The 19,529-nt window shown below is 42.5% G+C and overlaps 2 protein-coding genes and 1 non-coding gene across 3 annotated transcripts; 2 read left to right on the top strand and 1 right to left on the bottom strand.

Moving 5' to 3' along the window:
- Positions 1-1,714: 1,714 nt before the first annotated feature.
- LOC122405450 (protein bride of sevenless) lies at positions 1,715-11,063 on the top strand. The gene is made up of 8 exons (XM_043410202.1): positions 1,715-2,851; positions 3,457-3,585; positions 3,736-4,224; positions 5,084-5,593; positions 6,188-6,676; positions 7,778-8,118; positions 9,072-9,308; positions 10,631-11,063. Exons 1-8 carry the CDS (start codon positions 2,722-2,724, stop codon positions 10,886-10,888), a joined length of 2,583 nt encoding a protein of 860 aa, XP_043266137.1. The 5' UTR covers positions 1,715-2,721; the 3' UTR covers positions 10,889-11,063.
- Positions 7,272-7,391, bottom strand: LOC122394911. The gene has a single exon (XR_006258941.1). It is a non-coding gene; the product is annotated as a 5S ribosomal RNA (ribosomal RNA).
- A 781-nt stretch (positions 11,064-11,844) lies between the features above and the next one.
- LOC122405454 (synaptic vesicular amine transporter) lies at positions 11,845-15,869 on the top strand. Its single transcript, XM_043410210.1, has 7 exons — positions 11,845-12,423; positions 13,262-13,468; positions 13,975-14,241; positions 14,341-14,381; positions 14,747-14,893; positions 15,034-15,355; positions 15,557-15,869. Exons 1-7 carry the CDS (start codon positions 12,327-12,329, stop codon positions 15,772-15,774), a joined length of 1,299 nt encoding a protein of 432 aa, XP_043266145.1. The 5' UTR covers positions 11,845-12,326; the 3' UTR covers positions 15,775-15,869.
- The last annotated feature ends 3,660 nt before the right edge of the window (positions 15,870-19,529 follow it).

The following is a 19,529-nucleotide window of genomic DNA, read 5'->3' on the forward strand; positions in this document are numbered from 1 at the left end:
CGACTCGGTATAGACTCGTGCACGCGCCTAGTCGATACTCGGTGTCCTGGAATATCGCGACCGACTCTACGAACAGCTCTTCGAAAAACTATAAACCTAGACGAATGGAAAATTGACATTCGACTTAATTTTTCAATTGGAAAAATTTAAAAATAGAAGACATTCTCAATGGAGATATAACTGGAACGATGCACTGGTGATTTTTTATCATTACGTTTTATAGGTTAGATTTTACCAAATTAAAGTTACAGACTTTAATGTAGATCGTTCTTTTTTTAGATAAGGAGCCTTGCGCCCCGTGTCACCTTCGATTACGATTGCTCATAATCTGATAATTAGAAGCGGACGGGACTTTGTCGTTTCACCTACATTTTCCTCGTCGCGAACGCAGGAGGCCTTGGTTACCAATTAAGTTGCGTGACAATATCCGTAATGACTACGATTCTTTCTTTTTGGACGCCATTTTGATCGCTTGTACAACAATAATAATAATATTAATAATATAGAAAGAAAAATAATATTTTTCAAATTCGGTGAAGGCTTCGAAAACTACTGCACCAATTTTACCGATACGAGTATTTTAATACAAAGACAGAAGTTCATTGAGGTTAAATTTCTGACGTCTAACATACTTTTAAACGCGAGCACCGACAGTTAAAAATTAAAACTTCGCTATCCCCTACACATCCCGACAATGTTACTTTTAAAGTGGCTAAAGTAACCTCGTCCATCTTCGACCCCCCTCCCCCTTCAAGCTTATCAGTCTCCATCAATTAACAAACAAACTCTGTCTTCTAAATTTCAATTCCCCTCGAAACAAGTATTCGTAACGTCCTCTCGAGCGTTTTAATCTCGCAGAAAGCAATCTCGATTCGACGAACTGCCAAAAAACCGATTACCCCGTTTGCTATCGCGGGAGAATTAAATCCGAAAAGCAAGGTCTCGTCCACGGAGCGTCGTGATTCCCGTCCGGCCATCGATTTCGATGAAACGGAACATCGAACTAGGTTAACTCTTTTATTAGACAAAGGATCTCGCGGGGCTGTCGCGTTCGATCATAGAGAAGAGGGGTCCCTGTCGATTCCGCCATCGCGATACCAGCGCGGCCTAGCCTCCCGTCAAGAAAAGACCCCGGCTGTCAATTAGATCGCATGTGCCGTGCTTAAATGGCTGCGGAACACACAACGTGACCGAACGTATAATACGTTTAAAAAAGGGGGAGGGTCAGAAGTATGGCTTCCGTGTTGGTCACTGTCGTGTGCAGTGCGCCAGCTGCTCCCTTCGTCGCGGTCGTGAAAGTTTCGCAACGGTGCGTCGCCGAAAACGCATCGTCGTTCAGTCGCGCCCTCGAGCCAGGACACGACGCGACGCCCTGAGGCCCCCGCGATCCAACGTCCACCGAAACGGTCCATCGAGTCCAATCTTCGAAACGGAGAGGCTGCGACAGAGAGAGCGCGGAGGATCACGGGCCACGCGTGCAACCGTTGCTAGACACCTGCTCGGTAAACAATGCCGCCGTATGACTCATCGAGGGGAAAACCAGAGCTCGATACGACGGACGAAATGTAGACGGTTCGGATAAAGTGGACACGGGGGACGCGCGGAACAGTCCTCGAATCTCCGTTAGACTGCATCTGGAAATAAGTTGACGGGGTGTCGAGTTACATGCAAGCCGTGGGCTGGAAACTTGAGACGGACAATGGCCGATTCTGGAGAGTTCAGGAAAAGGACATTGGGATCGTGGAACGAAGCGTTAGGGTTAGGTCACTCATGAGACCGTAGTCTGGAGGTATCAGAAAAGGAGTCACCTGTCACACGTAGAGAAAATTAATGATATAGTCTAGAGATATTTGAAAACTTGGACGCCTACAAGTAGATTCAAGGTTGACTAAGAGGATCTAAGGTTTGCTAGGCCACCGCGCGTGGACGCAATTGAGGTTAACCGATCGAAGTTCGATAGATTGGCGGGGTCCGCGAGTCTCCGGGGCCCAAAGTTCCAGGACTAATCAGACCCAACCTAGACACTTTGGAAAGTACACAGTTCGTTCCGGGTATTACCCGTGTCAGAGTTCCCGTCGCCAAGTGAATCGATAATGGTGTATCGGACGCCAGGGGTGCAACAAGGGTTGCGAGGCTCGAGTGAATCGTCGTAGGCTGGGACCCCGGATTGGTGTGGCAAAAGTGCAGGTCGCTATCAACGTGAAATGTTGGCGACGATAGTCGTAAAGTGGAAGGAGAACGTGTTCCAGGGCGATCGTTGGTCCAACAGTGGGTCTCGTCACGCGATTTAATGGATTCGATCGGAGTTAATGCGCTGCCCGGCGAGTCACGCTTCCGCGACGGATCCTCGACGCTGTGAGCGACGTGTCCCGCGTGTCCTGGCGTCGTTTGCTAGCGTCGATCTCTTGGCGGACGATCCCGGTGGTCCCCGGAGGATCGGTAGACGGGAATCATGGCTCCTCTTCCCGATAGGAAGATCCGGCGGGGCTGACGCGACCGGAAGTCGTTCGACGATGGCGTTCGTTGTCCCTGGAATCGAGTGAGACCGACTCGACTGCGAACAGGGGCTTCTAGACCACCCTCTCCCCCCTTGAATGGGGTATCGATTAAACACGAAACAATGACGGGAACCTGTTCTCGCTGGAGACTTTGCACGAGCCGCGGCATGTTCTTCTGAGGGGGAGGACGTGTGTGTCTGTTGTGTCGCGCCATCTGTTTTCGATGACAATCATGTTGGCCAAGGTCGTGATCTTGCTGAGCGTCCTGCGATTCGCGCTGTCGCTGGAGGACCGAACCACGTGCGCGAAGAACCGTAGCATGATCGAGATCCCCGGCGACGCTGTTCTGTCGTGTAAGATGGGCACAGTGATGCACGGTTTACTTTCGTTAGATTTACGGACCCAACAATGAAAGTTATGCGTAATTTTTTTTTTTTTAATTTCGATTCAAAAATGGCACCGACGCGTTCTTCAGGTTCTCCCGATTAAAACGAGTCCAAACACGACATACGTCAGACTACTTTTTAAGTTAGTTAATATATATATGCAATATTAGGATATTAGTTAAATGTGATCCGATTTATGTGGTGTTTGGACTCGTTTTAATCGGAAGAATCTCAGAAATGCATCGGTATCGTTTTTAAAAAGGCAAGATGAAAAATATAGAAAGTAAAAATTGTTCTTGTTCCACGATTATTGATCTTCTTACCGTATCTCTTTGAACTGCGTTTGTTGTCCGTTTCATTCTATCGATTCTCCTTCTTCTCTACACTGGGTCAAGTTCCGTTTAGCTCGAGAAAGGGAAGGGATTAGGGGGGCATGAACAGTGGAAAGTAAACCGTACAATACTGTATATTGTCGAAGGGGTTAAAATTCTTCGATTTCTTTGTTCTTAAATGGCCTTATACACTGTTACCTTTAATTGCAAATAGGCATCGGTTTGTAACGTTGATTTTAGTATTCCTCGACATCAACTATGGACCCTACTGCAACATCACGTCTGCGAAGGGTCTCCAAGAAATGTCCACGGCGTTCTACGTGGTACACGCTCTGAACAAGTACGAATTCGTGCCTGGACTTCCACTAGGTATACCAACGTTCGATAAAAAAAATAAACAGAAACTTTCATAGTCCCCGTTTAACATCGAAAACACGGGAAATTCTTCTTTAGCTTCGAACAATTTTTAAACGACCCCAATGTCATTTTCAAGTCATCGTATCTATTCCAATTGTGCAGGATTAAAAATCTTCGACACCTGCCACGACGAGATGACGGTATACAAACAGTCCCTGCAAGCAGCAGTGGACTCTGACTGCACAGATCGTTACGAATTGGGGATCCTGCTGCCGACGGAGTACAGCACGATCCTGGAGCCACTTCGTAATTACAGTATCCTGCCCATCAGCACGTACCACGAACAGAATCTGACGAAACCGTTGCTGAATCTGTTGGTGCACTACCTGAGCACCAGGTTCGAGAGCATCGATCTGTTGCTGGTCGACTCGGAGTTCGCGTTGAATTTCTTCCTGGACGCCACCAGGGAGGCCGGTGTCTGCGTGAAGAATTACGCCAAGACCGTGGAGCTGGACGAGAACGACACGGAGGCTGTGATCGCCGTGATCGGAGGGAGGAACGAAGCTCGTCAGTGGATCGAACGGGGCGAGAAGCTGCAAGGGCATAGAAAAACATGGATCGTCCTTCCCCTGGACGGATCGAACGTCGACGGTGAGAATTTTTACTTTTTCTATACAGTGTATCCGGTCAACTTTAGGAAAAATTTTAATAGAAGATTCTAGAGGCCAAAATAAGACGAAAATCAAGAATATTAATTTCTTGATTGAGGGGCTTTGTTAAAAAGTTATTAAAAAATTTCAAATCATTTTGAAAAAATTATTTTTGGTTGCGAGGTTCAATTAGAATCATTTTTGGTGATTGGACATACCCCCGAAATCCTACCCACTTTCGAGAAAAAAATTCGAGTAGATACTGAGATTTTTAGACGAAATTAAAAAATTTCAAATCTGTTTGGAAAAATTATTTTCAGTTGCAGGGGTCGATTACAATCATTTTTGGTGAATAGACACACCCCCGAAATTCTACGTATTTATGAGAAAAAAATTCGAATACTACCATCTTGCGCGCGCAGCTGTTTGCAAATTGTTGTTCCACAGATGGAACTTTAAACGTTAATAACTTTTTAACGAAGCCTCGATCAACAAATTGGTATTCTTGATTTTCGACTTATTTTGTCCTTTAGAGTCTCCCATTGAAATTTTCCCCGGGAGTAACACCCTGCATATTTAAAAAAATAGTTTGATGTAGCAAACGAGACGCCAGACTTGTTGCTTTGGAAATAGTCGCGTTTTAAAATGGTTATTCCTATCGCGAAATCGAGAAAATTGATTTTGTAAATGGGATTACGGTAATTGGATTTTATTCAGTCCGCCCAGAAATCGGTTTAAGTTCGATTTAGCCGAGCTTGGACGCATTTAGAGTAAACGAAGAGCGTCTGATCCGTTTAAGAAAGGCACGAGACCCGGGCAGTGTTAATCAAAAACAGATAGAAACGCGTCCATGTTCCCAGACCTCGTACCGCCAGGATCGTACGTCGTGAGGGCGCCGTCCTTCGACCTGGACCCGCTGCAGGACGTCACCTCAACGGACGATTTCCTGGCAGCGACCGGGAACACAGTGATCCACTCGTCGCACCTTCTCGGCGTCGGGAAGGCGGTGTTCGAGCTGGCGCAGGTTCTCCAGGACCTACAGAGACGGAACTGCCACCGCGGAATGGAGACATCCTGCGTCCTGCCCCGCTTCAACCCCCGCGCTGGCTCGGAAATACGAAACTCCGACGTATACAATGCCCTTCGTATATTGCCCAAGCTACACTCGATCAAATACATCGTCGTGATGAGGAGCCAAACCGAACTGATCGACATGGCCACCTACAGGGTGGAACCGGCCAACTTGAAATTCAGGATCACCCCCGAATCGAGATTGCCAAAAATGCCAAAACTATGCCTGAAGAAGTACGCGAAAAATTGCGAAGATTGCTTGAACTTTAAGAGGAGGGGCCTACGCGGTGTCACCAGAGGTACGTATCCAAGGCGGCCATTTTGTTGAATTTTCAATTCGGTAGAGAACAAATTTTATTCTCGTCAATTTAATAATGTCGAATGGCACGAACTTATGGGACGACCTAATACTTCGATTCCTATTTGGGGGTGGGCAGTGTCCCCCTGAAAGTTTGATACTTACAAAATCTCTGATTTCAATAAAATTATCTCCAAGACAAAGGATTTAAAAAAAGTAATTTCGATTTGGGTAATATAGTCGAGGCGTTAATTACGAACAAAATTTTACGAATAAATTAAAGGGATATCCGCCGAAGCAAATGTTGGGTTCGTCAATCCGAGAGACAGTAACGTCAAAGAACTTACGAGAGGGCTTACCATTCCGGACAACGACGGGAAACATAATACCGAATTGTCGCGTCCCGGGTCTCTCCGGGGAGTACAAAAGAAAATTCTCATTAGGGGGATAATTTGATAATTAGAGAAGCGCGGCTCCGTCGAAAGGAAGAGAGGTCGATGCTACGCCCCCTCGATAGGGACAAGAACGGTTTCTCGATAAAACGACCAGGTACTCGGGAGCAAAACGGACCAACTAATGTCCCTGCTCGTTACAGATACACTCGACAGGGGTTTATTAAAGTCGGGCAACTGGATACCAATTTTCCTGACGGTGGCGGTGTGCGGCACGTTCGCCTGCGGCGTGATTGCCGTCTTCATTATCTACCGCTTCATCGCGGAGGACGTTCTCGATGGGAATCCCGCACTAACGATCGTCCTGATACTGGCGAACATTTTCACTCTATTGACGGTCCTGCCGTTCTGCATGAACGACTACTACGTGGGTGCCGAGGCACTCAACTCCAGAAAGATCCTCCTCACCACGCTTACCTTCGGAATCGACTTCTCCGTGATGCTGTCCAGAGCGTTCTTTCTGGTATTCTCCAAGGGCGGTGTATTCACAGCGCACATCAACGGATATCTGCAGGGTTTGATGGTGTTCTTCATGTTCGGTGTACAATTCGCCATATCGATCATGTTCTTCATTCTCAGCGACGAGGACTCCAGCGTAGTCGTCAGGAGCCTCGTCTTCATCGGCCTGCTAGGTAAAGTTTCTTTTCCTGTTCGGTTTTATTGTTTGAGAAACGTGAAAACGGATCGTTAATGGACGATATACGATCGAGCAATTGTAACTACAAAGGATTTATAAGATTAATGAAAGAAAGCGCAATAAGATAGCTCGTTACTGCGATCACTTTGCCCGTACGCGGTTAAAACACGACTGTGAGGATGCCCGCGAACTTGGCCACCACGAGGCATCGATTGGCGGGCCCGTGATCGATGCGCGCGCTTGTCACTTATGAGCAGATGCCCAATTTCGGTCTCGAGCGCATCTTTCTATGAGCAAGACGGTCTCCTGTGCATGCACAATGCGTGCCCGAGAGGTGCTGCCATTGAGCGCCCTGGTGGTCCAAATATTAATTATTCCTTGAACATCCATTAATTCTTTCACGCGTTTCGAATCATCATGTCGTCGGAACGAATTTAATTGCCCGACGAACAATTTTAACTTTACTTTCCTCTACATTTGTTCACAGTAGGGTTATTTACAATTTCACAAGTATTTCTTCCTTTGTAAAGAATATTGCAACACGTTGTAAGTTCAAAGTGATGGTCACACAAAATTAAAAAAAAAAATATTGCCAACACTACGCACTGTTCCCAAGCGGTCACCCATCCAAGTACTAAATGCGCTCAACGCTGCTTAACTTCGGTGATCGGACGAGAACCGGTGTTTCCCAGCGTGATATGAGCGTTGACAAATAATAACAAACAATGATTCGAAGATCAGAAACATACGTTTCGATAATCTCTCTATTTAATAAACTAACCTACAAAAATTCCTGAACAGGCCCTAAAACTGCATCGCGAATAAAAATCTAATCTTTAAATCAGAGTCTACTAACCATTTCGACGAGCCTATCGTCCTTTGGCCCTTCGTGGATCGAAACAGCCCTTTATTTGTACTCGCAAAAAGTAAAGAAAACACTTAACGAAACCGTGCGTTTACGTTTCCAATAAAACCATAAAATTGCAGTAGAATTTATCGCGGTCGTTCGAGGACCCTCGACGTGCCACGGTCAAATCCCCCCCGAGGGTGTTTTTGATAAAAGTTTACGAACAGCGTCGATAAAAACATTTTCTAGGATACGATATATTTCTGCTGATGACGCTGTTCGTGGTGTGCTTCTTTATCGCCCGGCTGCCGCGCAATTATCGCGAAGGAAAGTGTTTCTTCGGGACTTCCATCGGTCTGCTGATAACCTGGGCCATCTGGCTGACCTGTTTCATCCTGGTGGAACCGGAATGCCGCGACATGGTGGTCTCATTCGGCATCGTCGCCACGGCGTACTTGATCGTCATCGGAGTTTTAATTCCCAGGACCTATTACATGATCACGCACCTGGCCAGAGGAAAGGAATACGGCCAGAGATTCGGCTCGACGGATCTGGGCCCCGATCCGAGGATAAACACTATTATGAGGCAGGTCAGAGCAACGACTTGCATCGGTAGGGTTGCCATCTCTTCGGGTTTTATGGTTCGAGGCACCGTTTTTAACGTCACGACGTTCGGTGACAAGCATCTGCTGAGAGATTAGCGACTACTCGAGTCGCAACAAAGTAAATTGACCGTTCATTCGAGGACTTCGACGGAGGCTATCCCCTCCATGATTGTAACTTAATAGAAATCTGCACGCTCGCGCCCTCTGTCCTTTCACCAGCGAAGCTGCTTGGCTTGGCGTAAAAATACGGAATCACGACTATTGTATAATTAAATTTTCTATTCTCGGATTTCGGACGCTATTTAGTATTCGATTGAAACAAACTTTCGGAATATAAAATTCGTGATTTGAAAATATGGCAACCCTACGAATCAGCCATGTTTGAATCCCGCGATATGTGTTACACCTTTTTTCTTTTTAAACATAACCTGTACGTTTTTGTAGCGACGTAGCTTGTAAGAATTTGTTCTCCCTGTATTTTCCCCATTCCCTTCGTTTATTTTCCACGTAGAAATATATTTTGTTACATCCCAAAGTATCTCCTTTTTAGTTGAATAAAGTGCTTATGTTTCTGTTGTGACCACTATTTTATTTACCTCGTAATGCTTCTAGCGTATTAATTTAGAATCCTAAATGAGTTCTAGTTACGATTCTCTGATGAATCTTAGTAGTTTTATTTAATTTCAACACCCTTGAAATATGTGAAGGTAACAATATTCCGAACAACAAAATATTTTTGCATATATCTTCACGAATAACATAAAAATCAATGAAATACAATACATGGTATAAAAAATAGGAAATGGTTGTAATTTTCTTCACATGATGTTTGATCCTTTCAAACGAATAATGTTTCCTTCGACATTTTCGATCGTATCGAAGACGTTCAGAGCCAAGTATTGAAACGGTCCGCATGAAAGGTATTTTCTGTTGCGCAGACACGGCCGTTTTACGATTACGTGCACCCCGCCGGAGGAAGCGTGACGAATTTGCAGGTAGCCTCCGCGTACCCGAACTACTACGGTAGCTCGAGCCCGAACCAAAAGTACCTGGCCCAAACCAGGAGCCCGGACACGAGGAGGGTACCGGGATATAACAACTACGGATTCCACACGGAGATGCGAGAAGTGAATAACGCTTACAAAATACCGCAAGTCTGCATCGAGGATGCGGACGTGAGACTTTTTTACCAATTTTTTCCCCGGGACCGCGTTTTTCTCGTAGCTTCGAACGGTTACGCGCAAAATTATCGCCTACTGGCACGCGTATCCGTTCGAACGACTGTTCGCGACGCAGTATTACCTCGCTAGTTGCATCGCGCGCCGCCCGGATAACTGCAACGTACTCGTTACCCATCATCTGTCTTTCAGATGTAATTTTGTTATCAGTAGAACATCTGAAGCTTCGTAGAGTGTCTCGCTTCTTGCATCGATTTTTGTTGGGGATACTTGCAAACAAATTTTGAAAATTTATATTTTTCTCGAGTATGATTATACAGGGTGTTTCGACACCCCTGGGAAAAATTTTAATGGGAGATTCTAGAGGCCAAAATAAGAGGAAAATCAAGAATACCAATTTGTTGATGGAGGTTTCGTTAAAAAGTTATTAATAATTAAATTCAATAATTTCAAATCGTTCTGGAAAAATTATTTTCGGTTGCGGGGGTCAATTACAAGCATTTTTGGTCAATAGGCATACCCCCGAAATCCTAACCACTTTCTAGAAAAAAATTCGAGAAAGTGTGAGATTTTTAGACGAAATTAAAAAATTTCAAATCATACTAAAAAAATTATATTTAGCTACAGGGGTCAATTACAAGCATTTTTGGTCAATAGACATACCCTTGAAATCCTACCTACTTTCTAGAAAAAAATTCGAGAAGGTGTGAGATTTTTAGACGAAATTAAAAAATTTCAAATCATACTAAAAAAATTATATTTAGTTGCAGGGATCAATTACAAGCATTTTTGGTCAATAGACATATCCTCGAAATCCTGCCCACTTTCTAGAAAAAAATTCGAGAAGGTGTGAGATTTTTCGACGAAATTAAAAAATTTCAAATCATACTAAAAAAATTATATTTAGTTACAGGGGTCAATTACAAGCATTTTTGGTCAATAGACATATCCCTGAAATCTTACCCACTTTCGAGAAAAAAATTCAGTACTGGCGGAACTTTAATCGTTAATAACTTTTTAACAAAGCTTCCATGAACAAATTGGTATTCTTGATTTTCGTCTTATTTTGGCCTTTAAAATCTCCCATTAAAATTTTTACCAAGGGTGGCCAAACACCCTGAGCGATTTGCAAGTATCCCTAACGCGAACTGGTGCAAGAAATGAGGCATACCGTAGGCGTTTTAGAAGGGTCGTTCCAAGTCAAATCGATCGCTTTTTCCTTAGGGAATAAGGTGATCGATTTAACGTGGAACGAGGTGAAAAAGAAAAATGGCGTCGGTTCAAAGTTACGTTAAGAACTGAAGAAGTAACGTTTCCAGTCAAGAACGAGCCCCGCGGAAAGGAGCAGCGTGAACTCCGCGTACGCACGACCCAAATGCAACCGGAAGACGAAAACCAGGGACGAGAAAGACTGTATAGAGACAGACGTCTACGTGGAGAGTAACCACGGAACCGTTCGCAGATCCCACGACGAGATCTATCCCGCGAGATCCATCAGTCCCAGATTGGCGCAAATGGAGGCGACCATCCGCGAGGAGGACGAAGAGGACAACGTAACGAGGATAACGCGATTCTGAGACTCTAATCCGCCAGTGTTCATATTGTAGTCACGCGCCGCATAGAGAACTGTGCTCCCGTTGAAATAAATCCTGTTGGTTCGTGTGATCGATTGGGCGGATGGAATTATTTTTTTTCTTCTTTTATCACTTAGATTCTATTATAGCTCTATCGATTTCGTTCAATAAGAAATGTGGACGTCACGTTCGGTTGTTATAGATTTTTACTTTATCGATCTGATCCTACTGTCTTTGGGGGAGTCTATCGCTTCCCGTACTCGCCGCCAGAGGGCTACGACGCTCTTGTCTCTCTCGCAAGCATTAGACCGACCTTCCGTTTGTATATATATGCTTCTTGACCGACGTCTAAGGCGAGGCTCACTCTCCTCCATCTCTCGTCAACAGGACTTCATCTTTAAATGGGTTTTTTTATTGAAATTATCTAGTTTATAGAACCATATTCCGAGAATCGACGCGAATTTAACAATCGAACCCCGGTAACTTGGATCCGATTCAATTACCCGATGTGCTCGGACCGTCATTATCGACTTAATTAAAGTACAAAACGAAGCGACACCGTAACGGGAGGAGCCCTTGTGCGACGGAAGGACTCCCGCGAGCAGAGAACCAATTTCGCGTGTTCCCCTTTGAAATTGCATTACGGGACGATCGTAATTCCGCAATCAGGGCACAGGTGTACGTTCCGGTGGAATATCGATGACAGTGACGCAACCGGAAACCCGCAGGATTCCGCCACCGATCCCCGAGATCCCGAACGAAGTTTATCCATAGTAACCAATTAAAAAATATAAAAAAACAGACAACGGAGAAGACACATCGATTCTCAAAGATTATTATAAAAATATATTCCAATATAAGAGAGAGGCTGGATGCTTCGAAGGGACACACAATAGATGGAAAATTCGATTTTCCTTAAAACTCTTCGCGCGCTATGGTAAGAATTCCAACGTCCTTCGAGTAGTTTTCCACGCCATGAGGCCAACCCCGTTTGAAAATAATGAACATCCAGGGGCGTCTGGCGGTGGACGATAAGCGTCCATAACGGGGCGATAAATCGAAAAGTGCATCGGCTCGTGAAAAGGGCCCCTGGTGCTCGAGAGCGTCACGGACTCCGTAGATTCTGAAAAAGCTTCTGCGCACAAGGACTCCCCGGCCGCGAGCGCTATAAAAGCTCGATCGGGACTGGTTCGCTTTCCAGTCACGTATATACACCTCTGTTTCTCCGTTATCGGGAGCCGGAATTTCGAAAGGGTTGGTCCGCGAACCCATCCGCGACGGTCGATATTTTAGTTTTATTTCCTTCGAGGATCGTTCGACCGATAACAAAATGGGAAAAACAAACCGAGGACTCGAACGGTAGCGACCGCCCGGAACCACTGGACCGCTGGTGGTCGTTTGTCGCGCGCCTCGCTTCCGGAATCTCGTTTCGACCGCCACGATGACGATGTTCGAAACTATGAAGTACTCCCGCCTGATTCCTGTCGTTGTCGTCTACCTGAGCCTCTTCCTGGATAACGTTTTGCTCACGGTTGTCGGTAAATACCATTTCGACGCCTCTGCTGATATTCTTAAAAATACAATTTTGATTTCTAATAAATTTGTTTTGACGCTCTGAGGGAAATGTTAACACTTTTTTGTAGGTAACCATAAGCCCCACTTCATAAATAAATTTCAATGAAATACACTCGCTATTGTAGGAATTACGATCGCTTGAAAATTGGACCATTTTTATGACCACCCGTTATATTTTCCGTAAAGAATTTTTTTCTCGAAAGTGCGTAGGATTTCGGGGATATGTGTATTCACCAAAAGTGATAGCAATTGATTCCCACAATCGAAAATAATTTTTTTATTACGATTTAAAATTTTTCAATTTTACGGAAAAATTTGCCCCCTTCTTGAATTTTTTTCTCGAAAACGCGTAGGATTTCGGGGTTATGTGTATTCGCCAAAAATGATTGCATTTGACCCCTGCATATGAAAATAATTTTTTCAAAATGATTTGAAACTTTTCAATTCCGCCGAAAAGTTTGTCCACCTTCCTGAATTTTTTTCTCGAAAATGCGTAGGATTTCGGGGATATGTCTATTGACAAAAAATAATTGAAATGGACCCCCACAACCAAAAATAATTTTTTCAGAACGATTTGAAATATTTCAATTTTGCCAAAACAATTCAGCACTCAGCCCCTTTCGATATTTGTTAAAAATTCTTTTTTGAGGCATTTTATCGCCAGAAAAGGTACAGTGGATCGATCAAGGCGGTTTCGAGCCACACGGGTAGATCAGGACTTTGGAAATCCCGTGCAAAAACAGTCCCTATTCATTTTCGCTTACGACGCGCGCGAAATCCTTGGGATTTTCTACGTTTCAGTGCCGATTATTCCCGATTACCTCTGCACCATCGACGAAAACTCGACAAGCGCCGAGAACGATGAAAACGGACGTGTGGGATTATTGCTGAGCTCGAAGGCGTTGGTACAATTAATACTAAATCCAGCGGTGGGCACTCTAACCGGTACCCTGGGATATACCAAGCCATTGTTCCTCGGGAATCTAAGTCTCCTGCTGGCAGCTATGCGTAAGCTCGCTTTTTTCTCTCCAGTCACCTTCGAACCGTGCCTGGACTAATAATCCTAATGCAAAGCTTCGATAAGTAATCGATTAATTCGAATTCTCTGCAACACTTTTACACTTGCAACATTGCCTTAGCCCTTTGCCCTACATTTTAAAATTTTAGTATTTTGTATTCTGATTTAACTATAATTTAAATTTTAAGTATAATTTTCTAAAAATTTTCTAAAATAATTATCATTATTATTTGATACAATACAAAACTGAAACGACGAATATAAAATAGGCGTTATTGTACCTGGTATTCAGAAATATTCAAAATCTATAATTATCATTATTATTTGATGCATTAATATTGATCAGTGGCTTCGAATTTTTCCCCAGTAAGAATGTTGCTAATTTTAATTAATTCCATGCGTTGATTGTCGCTAAAGCATAGAAATTTATTTGTGAAAATTTAATCTGATCTAGTAGGATCCCTATGCTGAACGTCGAGTGCAATAATGGTTTTAGTGTTCGCGTTTGGGCAGACTTACGAGGTCCTCTTCTTGGCGAGAAGCGTCCAGGGTATATCCTCCGCGTGCATAGGAGTGTCCGGGATGTCGCTGGTAGCCTCTCAGTATCCGGACGAGGAGAAAAGGTCGAAGATCATGGGGTTCGTCCTGGGAAGCATCGCTCTAGGCGTTCTGGTGGGTTATCCCATTGGCTCGGTCCTCTACGACCTCGAAGGAAAAATGGCGCCCTTCTTGCTGGTGTCCTGTTTCATCGTCGTCGCCATATGTAATCTTACGAACCTCTCTCGATCGATTTATTTCTCGAAAATATCAATTTGATATTATAAAATATTAATTTTTGATATTAATTTGCAAAACGTTTCAGGCTTGCAAATTTTAGCGATGGACATCGAGACGAAGGTCGAAGTGAGTACAACATTAACGAATCGAGTGACTTTTGTGAATTTTTCGAAATATTCTACTTTATATAGCTTTTAAATTTATAAATAAATCTACCATTTGTTAATCGCGAACAAACATTTGAAGGATCGAAGATATCATTCAAATTTGATTGAATGGTTATGGTCCTATTCGTAATGATTTAATTTGGAGCCTCGATTTATATTTTTGACTTACGGTTACCAAAAACGGGGCAAACAATTCGCGCGGAAAGCGTTTCCTCTCGCTGATAAATAAAACAGGGTTCACTCCGGCCGCCATTTTAAATTATTCATCTTATACATTATTCCACTGTATGCCGCGCGATTTAAATAATGTAAATAATTCTGCAGTCTCGGGAACAAGAAACGTCCTGGACACACCTGCTCTCCGATCCGCATATACTCATCATCTTCGGTGCCATATGGTGCTCGACCTCACCGATGGCAATCTTGGAGTCCTGCCTGCCAATATGGCTGCAAACTCGCATAAAACCGAAGGTTAGAATCACTTTCTAATACGTATCTGCTAATAAAATTATTCCAAAAATGATACTTTCCAATTTGTAATATCAACACGAATCCTTTCTCTTCTAGTATAGTGGTATTTCACAGTATTAATAATAATTTCTTTGTTGCAGAAATGGCAGCTAGGAACAGTGTTCATTCCAGACAGCGTGGGGTACCTGATCGGGACGAATTTCTTCAGCATGATCGCCTATCGCTACGGCCGTAGCAAAGTCGCTGTTTTGGCCATGTTGGTCGTTGGCACCAGCGCCATCTTGATTCCGTCGGCCAGTACTATGTCGCAGCTGATAATCCCACACTTGGGAATGGGCCTGGGCATCGGAGTGGCTGACGCAGCTCTGGTGCCACTGTTGGCCAGCCTGGTGGACCAAAATGGCGACTACGGTCCTGTTTACTCCATTCAACAAGTGGCTGTTAGCCTGGCTTATTCGCTTGGTAATTAAATCTTTTCATGATAGAAAATTTTGTAAATTAATTTACTTTATATCGAATCTAAAATTTCTTGACAAAAAATAATTATAAGAGAGATTTTAAATGTCCATCAAAAAATGATGATAGCCATTTACTAATCTTTTGATGGGCATTTTTGACTCCTCATTTTTGACTTTTTAATTTGTTACGAAATGTTTCTTTAAGGGCCAATTTTGGGAAGCGAAATGGTGAAAGCGATCGGTTTCCAATGGGTGATGGGGATCATCGGTCTGATAAACATTGGCTATTGTCCACTGTTAATATATCTGGCCCTCGAAAGGCGGAAATTACTGACGCAGGACGACGACAAGAGTGATTACGACACTTTTCAGAAATCGGTGACCAAGTACGAGCGATTTCAAGACTCCGACGACGATCTTTGATCGCTCGTGTTGCTCCGACAACTTCAATTGTTCGAGCTAATCAAAGAGAAGACATTTATGTAAATTCCTCGGGGAAATTATTAACGTTGCGGAGCAACAAAACTATTTAAAAAAATTCAAAAGTATTTAAATATTAATCAAAATATGTATATCGTTGTGATTTATACAAAACAGTTGTTCTTCGAAGAGATTTACCATGAGTTTAACTACTCCGAAAATTGAATAAATAAGTACAAAAATAAATTATCGATGTTGAACAGATTATTGTTGCAAATCAAATTTTATATAGCTCCATGTCACTGTATACTAATTACTCTAATAATTTTGTTAATTCTGTAAACAAATATGAAGGATAGCCATTTCCAGAACGTTGAACGGGAATAACAATCACTGTAATTATGGTCTACGGGACAAGAAAAACTAATCAGAAATATCGATAGGGAAAAATAATTCCCTTCGAGAGAAAAGAGGAAGGTAATTAACCGTTAGACGTTCGTATCAATTACCATAGCTGCTCCGCGTTGAATTGATGCCCAGAGAGCGTTCAGAAACAACATTAGTAACATCATTGTACTTCCACTTAACTGTACCATAGGGAGTAACTCTATCCTAAGTTATAACGAAGTAAATTACCATCTCCCAAATTACTAAGCAATGCCCTGAGGCTGTTAGGCGAGCTACGACAGCGTCCGAGGAAGTTTCCTCAGCCCTGAGGAAACCAAGACATTAACGGAATTTCGAAACGTCGCTACTGACGAGTCCCCTCAACTTCCACGCCTCTCTTCGAGTTTAAATCTATCGATACGTTCGAACAATTGTCAAAATTTCCATTTTAAATAAAAGAAAACCACCATATTTATTACTGGACTGTGGATGTTTATGCATTTATGAGAAATTTTAATTCTGAAAAAAATATAGAATGAAGGAAACAATTTTTTTCTCGAAAATGCGTAGGATTTCGGTGATATGTGTATTCACCAAAAATGATTGTAATTCATCCCTGCAACCAAAAATAATTTTTTTAGAAGGATTAGAAATTTTTTAATTTTGTCGAAAAATTTGCCTTATTCCTGAATTTTTTCTCGAAAATGCGTAGGATTTCGGCGGTATGTCTATTCACCAAAACTGATTGCAATTGACCCCCGCATATGATAATAATTTTTTCAAAATGATTTGAAACTTTTCAATTTCGCCGAAAAATTTGCCCCCTTTCTGAATTTTTTTCTCGAAAATCCGTAGCATTTGGGGGATGTATATTCACCAAAAATGATTGTAATTGACCCGCACAGCCGAAAATAATTTTTTTAGAACGATTTAAAATTTTTGTTTTTCGCCGAGAATAAGGCACCTACCCCCTGTCGATTTTTTTTAAAAATTCGTTTTTCATTTTTAATCAATTTCTTTGACGCCGTATGAAAATTTTGTTTAATAGTTGTTTGTAGGTACTCATGAGCTCTATTTCATAAATAAATTTCAATGAAAAGCACACGCTACTGTAGGAGTTATGGTCGTTTAAAAATTACACCATTGCACCTCTACAAAGCTCCCAATTTAATTAATTCTATTAATAAAAATATGCATTTTCCTAAAGATCAGTCTGTTTATTACGTTTCTAATTATTTTATTTTGTAACGATATGTACTCGAGGGGGTTCATAAAAAAAAAATGGGGTTTTTTGGAATTCATCATCCTTGTTTCTTGCTGAAAAAAAAAAGTTGTTGATCCTTGGATTACGCGGTATAAAATGGAGAGAACGTACCGTTTCGTCGAGATTTTTATTTCAATCCGTGGGAGGGGAGGGGGAAAGCTTTCGAGATGACGTTTCCACGTTACCGGAAACCACGTAGCGCGTACGAGGGAAAATTGCACACGGTTAACGCGGTTCAACCGCGGGCTCGCGCAATGAACGGAAAGCGTGCTCGAGCGGCCGCAGTCAAACGACTAATTATCCCTTGAATTGCTCGCAACTAAATTACCGTGTGTAATTACACCGGCGTGACGGCGATGCAAAAGTGTTTAGGTATTTTAATAACGATATTTTACCGAGACGTATATCCCGTCCCGTGCTAAAGGTGTCCAAATACAAGTTTAAATCGAGTCAACTATTACGAACATTTTTATTTAATAAAACGGAACATCAGACTATCTTCCAGTAGCAACGGAACGAGTAAAAGTTGTCGTATAAAGCAATTTCAGCACCCACTATGATATCGTCGATGTCCCGAAAGGTTGAATGTCAACGAGCGCCTAAAAGTAGGCCAGAGATGGTTAAAAAGTTTATTCGAATAATAGATAAACAATTTGAACAACGTAAAACTACCTACTCGTTACGTTTGTTCGATCGAACGATTAAATATTATTTATTTGTTTTGTGGAATATTTAATTTTATTACTGAATTTCTTTATTTTTATTCAAAATTAAATTTCCCATAAATATTATAATTCTGAGTGAAAATTTGATTCTATGAATCAAGCTATTGGCTATTTAACATCGCAATTAGGATTCGTGATGAAAAAGAATGGTAAAAGAAGACACGATCGAGACCGGAAATGGAGTGTTAGGGGCGATACGGAAACGGTCGATGCTCGATATTAATTCCATTTTCGCGTGCCGGGAGAACGTTAAAAGTTGACTGGCGATCAGGACGGGATTAAAAATTTAAAAATTAGAGTAGACAATGTATTTACGACTACGGATCTATAATACACTGGGAACGCATTTACACTCAACGACAGAGGGAAGTTAAAGTAAAAAAAAGTATATTTAGATCGCACGGTTACGTCACGTATACCGATGCTTTACATGGAAGGTTGAAAACTAAAAGTTGCGATAAAATTTTTAGTTCTTAAAAGCCGATAATCGCGCTCGTTTTCTGTGTATTCAAAGTTGGAGGTAAAAGTTGCACGCCGACTGTACAAAGGCACCTAAAACAGGTTACCGGAATAACTGGCCCACTTTTTAAAAAAAATATATCAAATATTACGCGGAAAATTCTGTCTGGTTCGTGTCCTTCGATGTTTCAAGATCGCCGCCATTTTGTAATCTCCAATCCGTGATATCAAAAATTTAGTAACGTATTAAATAAGACATAATAACGTTGAAATAACTGTACGCATAAAATAGACATGAAATTTTCACTAATTTTTGTTAATTAATAATTGTACATTTCCAATTGAATAATGAATATTTGCGAAGGTCCAAGGGCGTTGAATTCTTCGAGAACGTGCATGCTCAAGATTCCCAGATTCGCCATGATTGTCGCGGAACAAAGGGACAAATTAGCACGCGACGCTGAACAAGGACCGTTACCTCAACAGTGGGTTTTCCTTGCACAAAGGACGTTAGGCTAATTGCTCCGCGATCGAAACAAACTCTGCACAGCAGGACAATGCAAGAAGCACCGTCGAAGAGTCTGCTCGCGACGACAGCGTTGAAAGTTGATAGACGCGTAACGAACTAGTCTCACCGGAATGATAAACACCGTTCGTTTCGCGGGATCCTCGAGGAGGAACGAGAAAAGCCGATGTTTCGTGGAAATGGAAGGACTGACAATAAGTCCCACGACGGCTGTTGCATAATGCACTCGAGACACTGTTCATAATTTACACTTACGAGACGAGCGAAACCCGCATTGCAAATAGCGATTCTCTGGACGTTCGAGAAAAGGAACTTTATAATTTTAAAACATTTACAAGTTTAAAACGGACAAAGTGTTATAGGGCACTAGGATCTACTTCGAATAGATCCGAGAACA

The sequence above is a fragment of the Colletes gigas genome, unplaced genomic scaffold (genome assembly GCF_013123115.1).
Source record: "Colletes gigas isolate AHSC1104 unplaced genomic scaffold, ASM1312311v1 Colletes_gigas_Sc00004, whole genome shotgun sequence".
NCBI lineage: Eukaryota > Metazoa > Arthropoda > Insecta > Hymenoptera > Colletidae > Colletes > Colletes gigas.

What these genes read in the sequence shown, in the direction of transcription:
- LOC122405450 (XM_043410202.1), top strand. Translation starts at nt 2,722, where the DNA reads ATGACAATCATGTTGGCCAAGGTCGTGATCTTGCTGAGCGTCCTGCGA. An exon ending in CGTGCCTGGACTTCCACTAG is followed by an intron (nt 3,586 to 3,735) that starts GTATACCAACGT and finishes CCAATTGTGCAG; the next exon opens with GATTAAAAATCTTCGACACC. An exon ending in TCTGCATCGAGGATGCGGAC is followed by an intron (nt 9,309 to 10,630) that starts GTGAGACTTTTT and finishes TAACGTTTCCAG; the next exon opens with TCAAGAACGAGCCCCGCGGA.
- LOC122405454 (XM_043410210.1), top strand. Translation starts at nt 12,327, where the DNA reads ATGACGATGTTCGAAACTATGAAGTACTCCCGCCTGATTCCTGTCGTT. An exon ending in ACATCGAGACGAAGGTCGAA is followed by an intron (nt 14,382 to 14,746) that starts GTGAGTACAACA and finishes ATAATTCTGCAG; the next exon opens with TCTCGGGAACAAGAAACGTC. An exon ending in TAGCCTGGCTTATTCGCTTG is followed by an intron (nt 15,356 to 15,556) that starts GTAATTAAATCT and finishes TGTTTCTTTAAG; the next exon opens with GGCCAATTTTGGGAAGCGAA.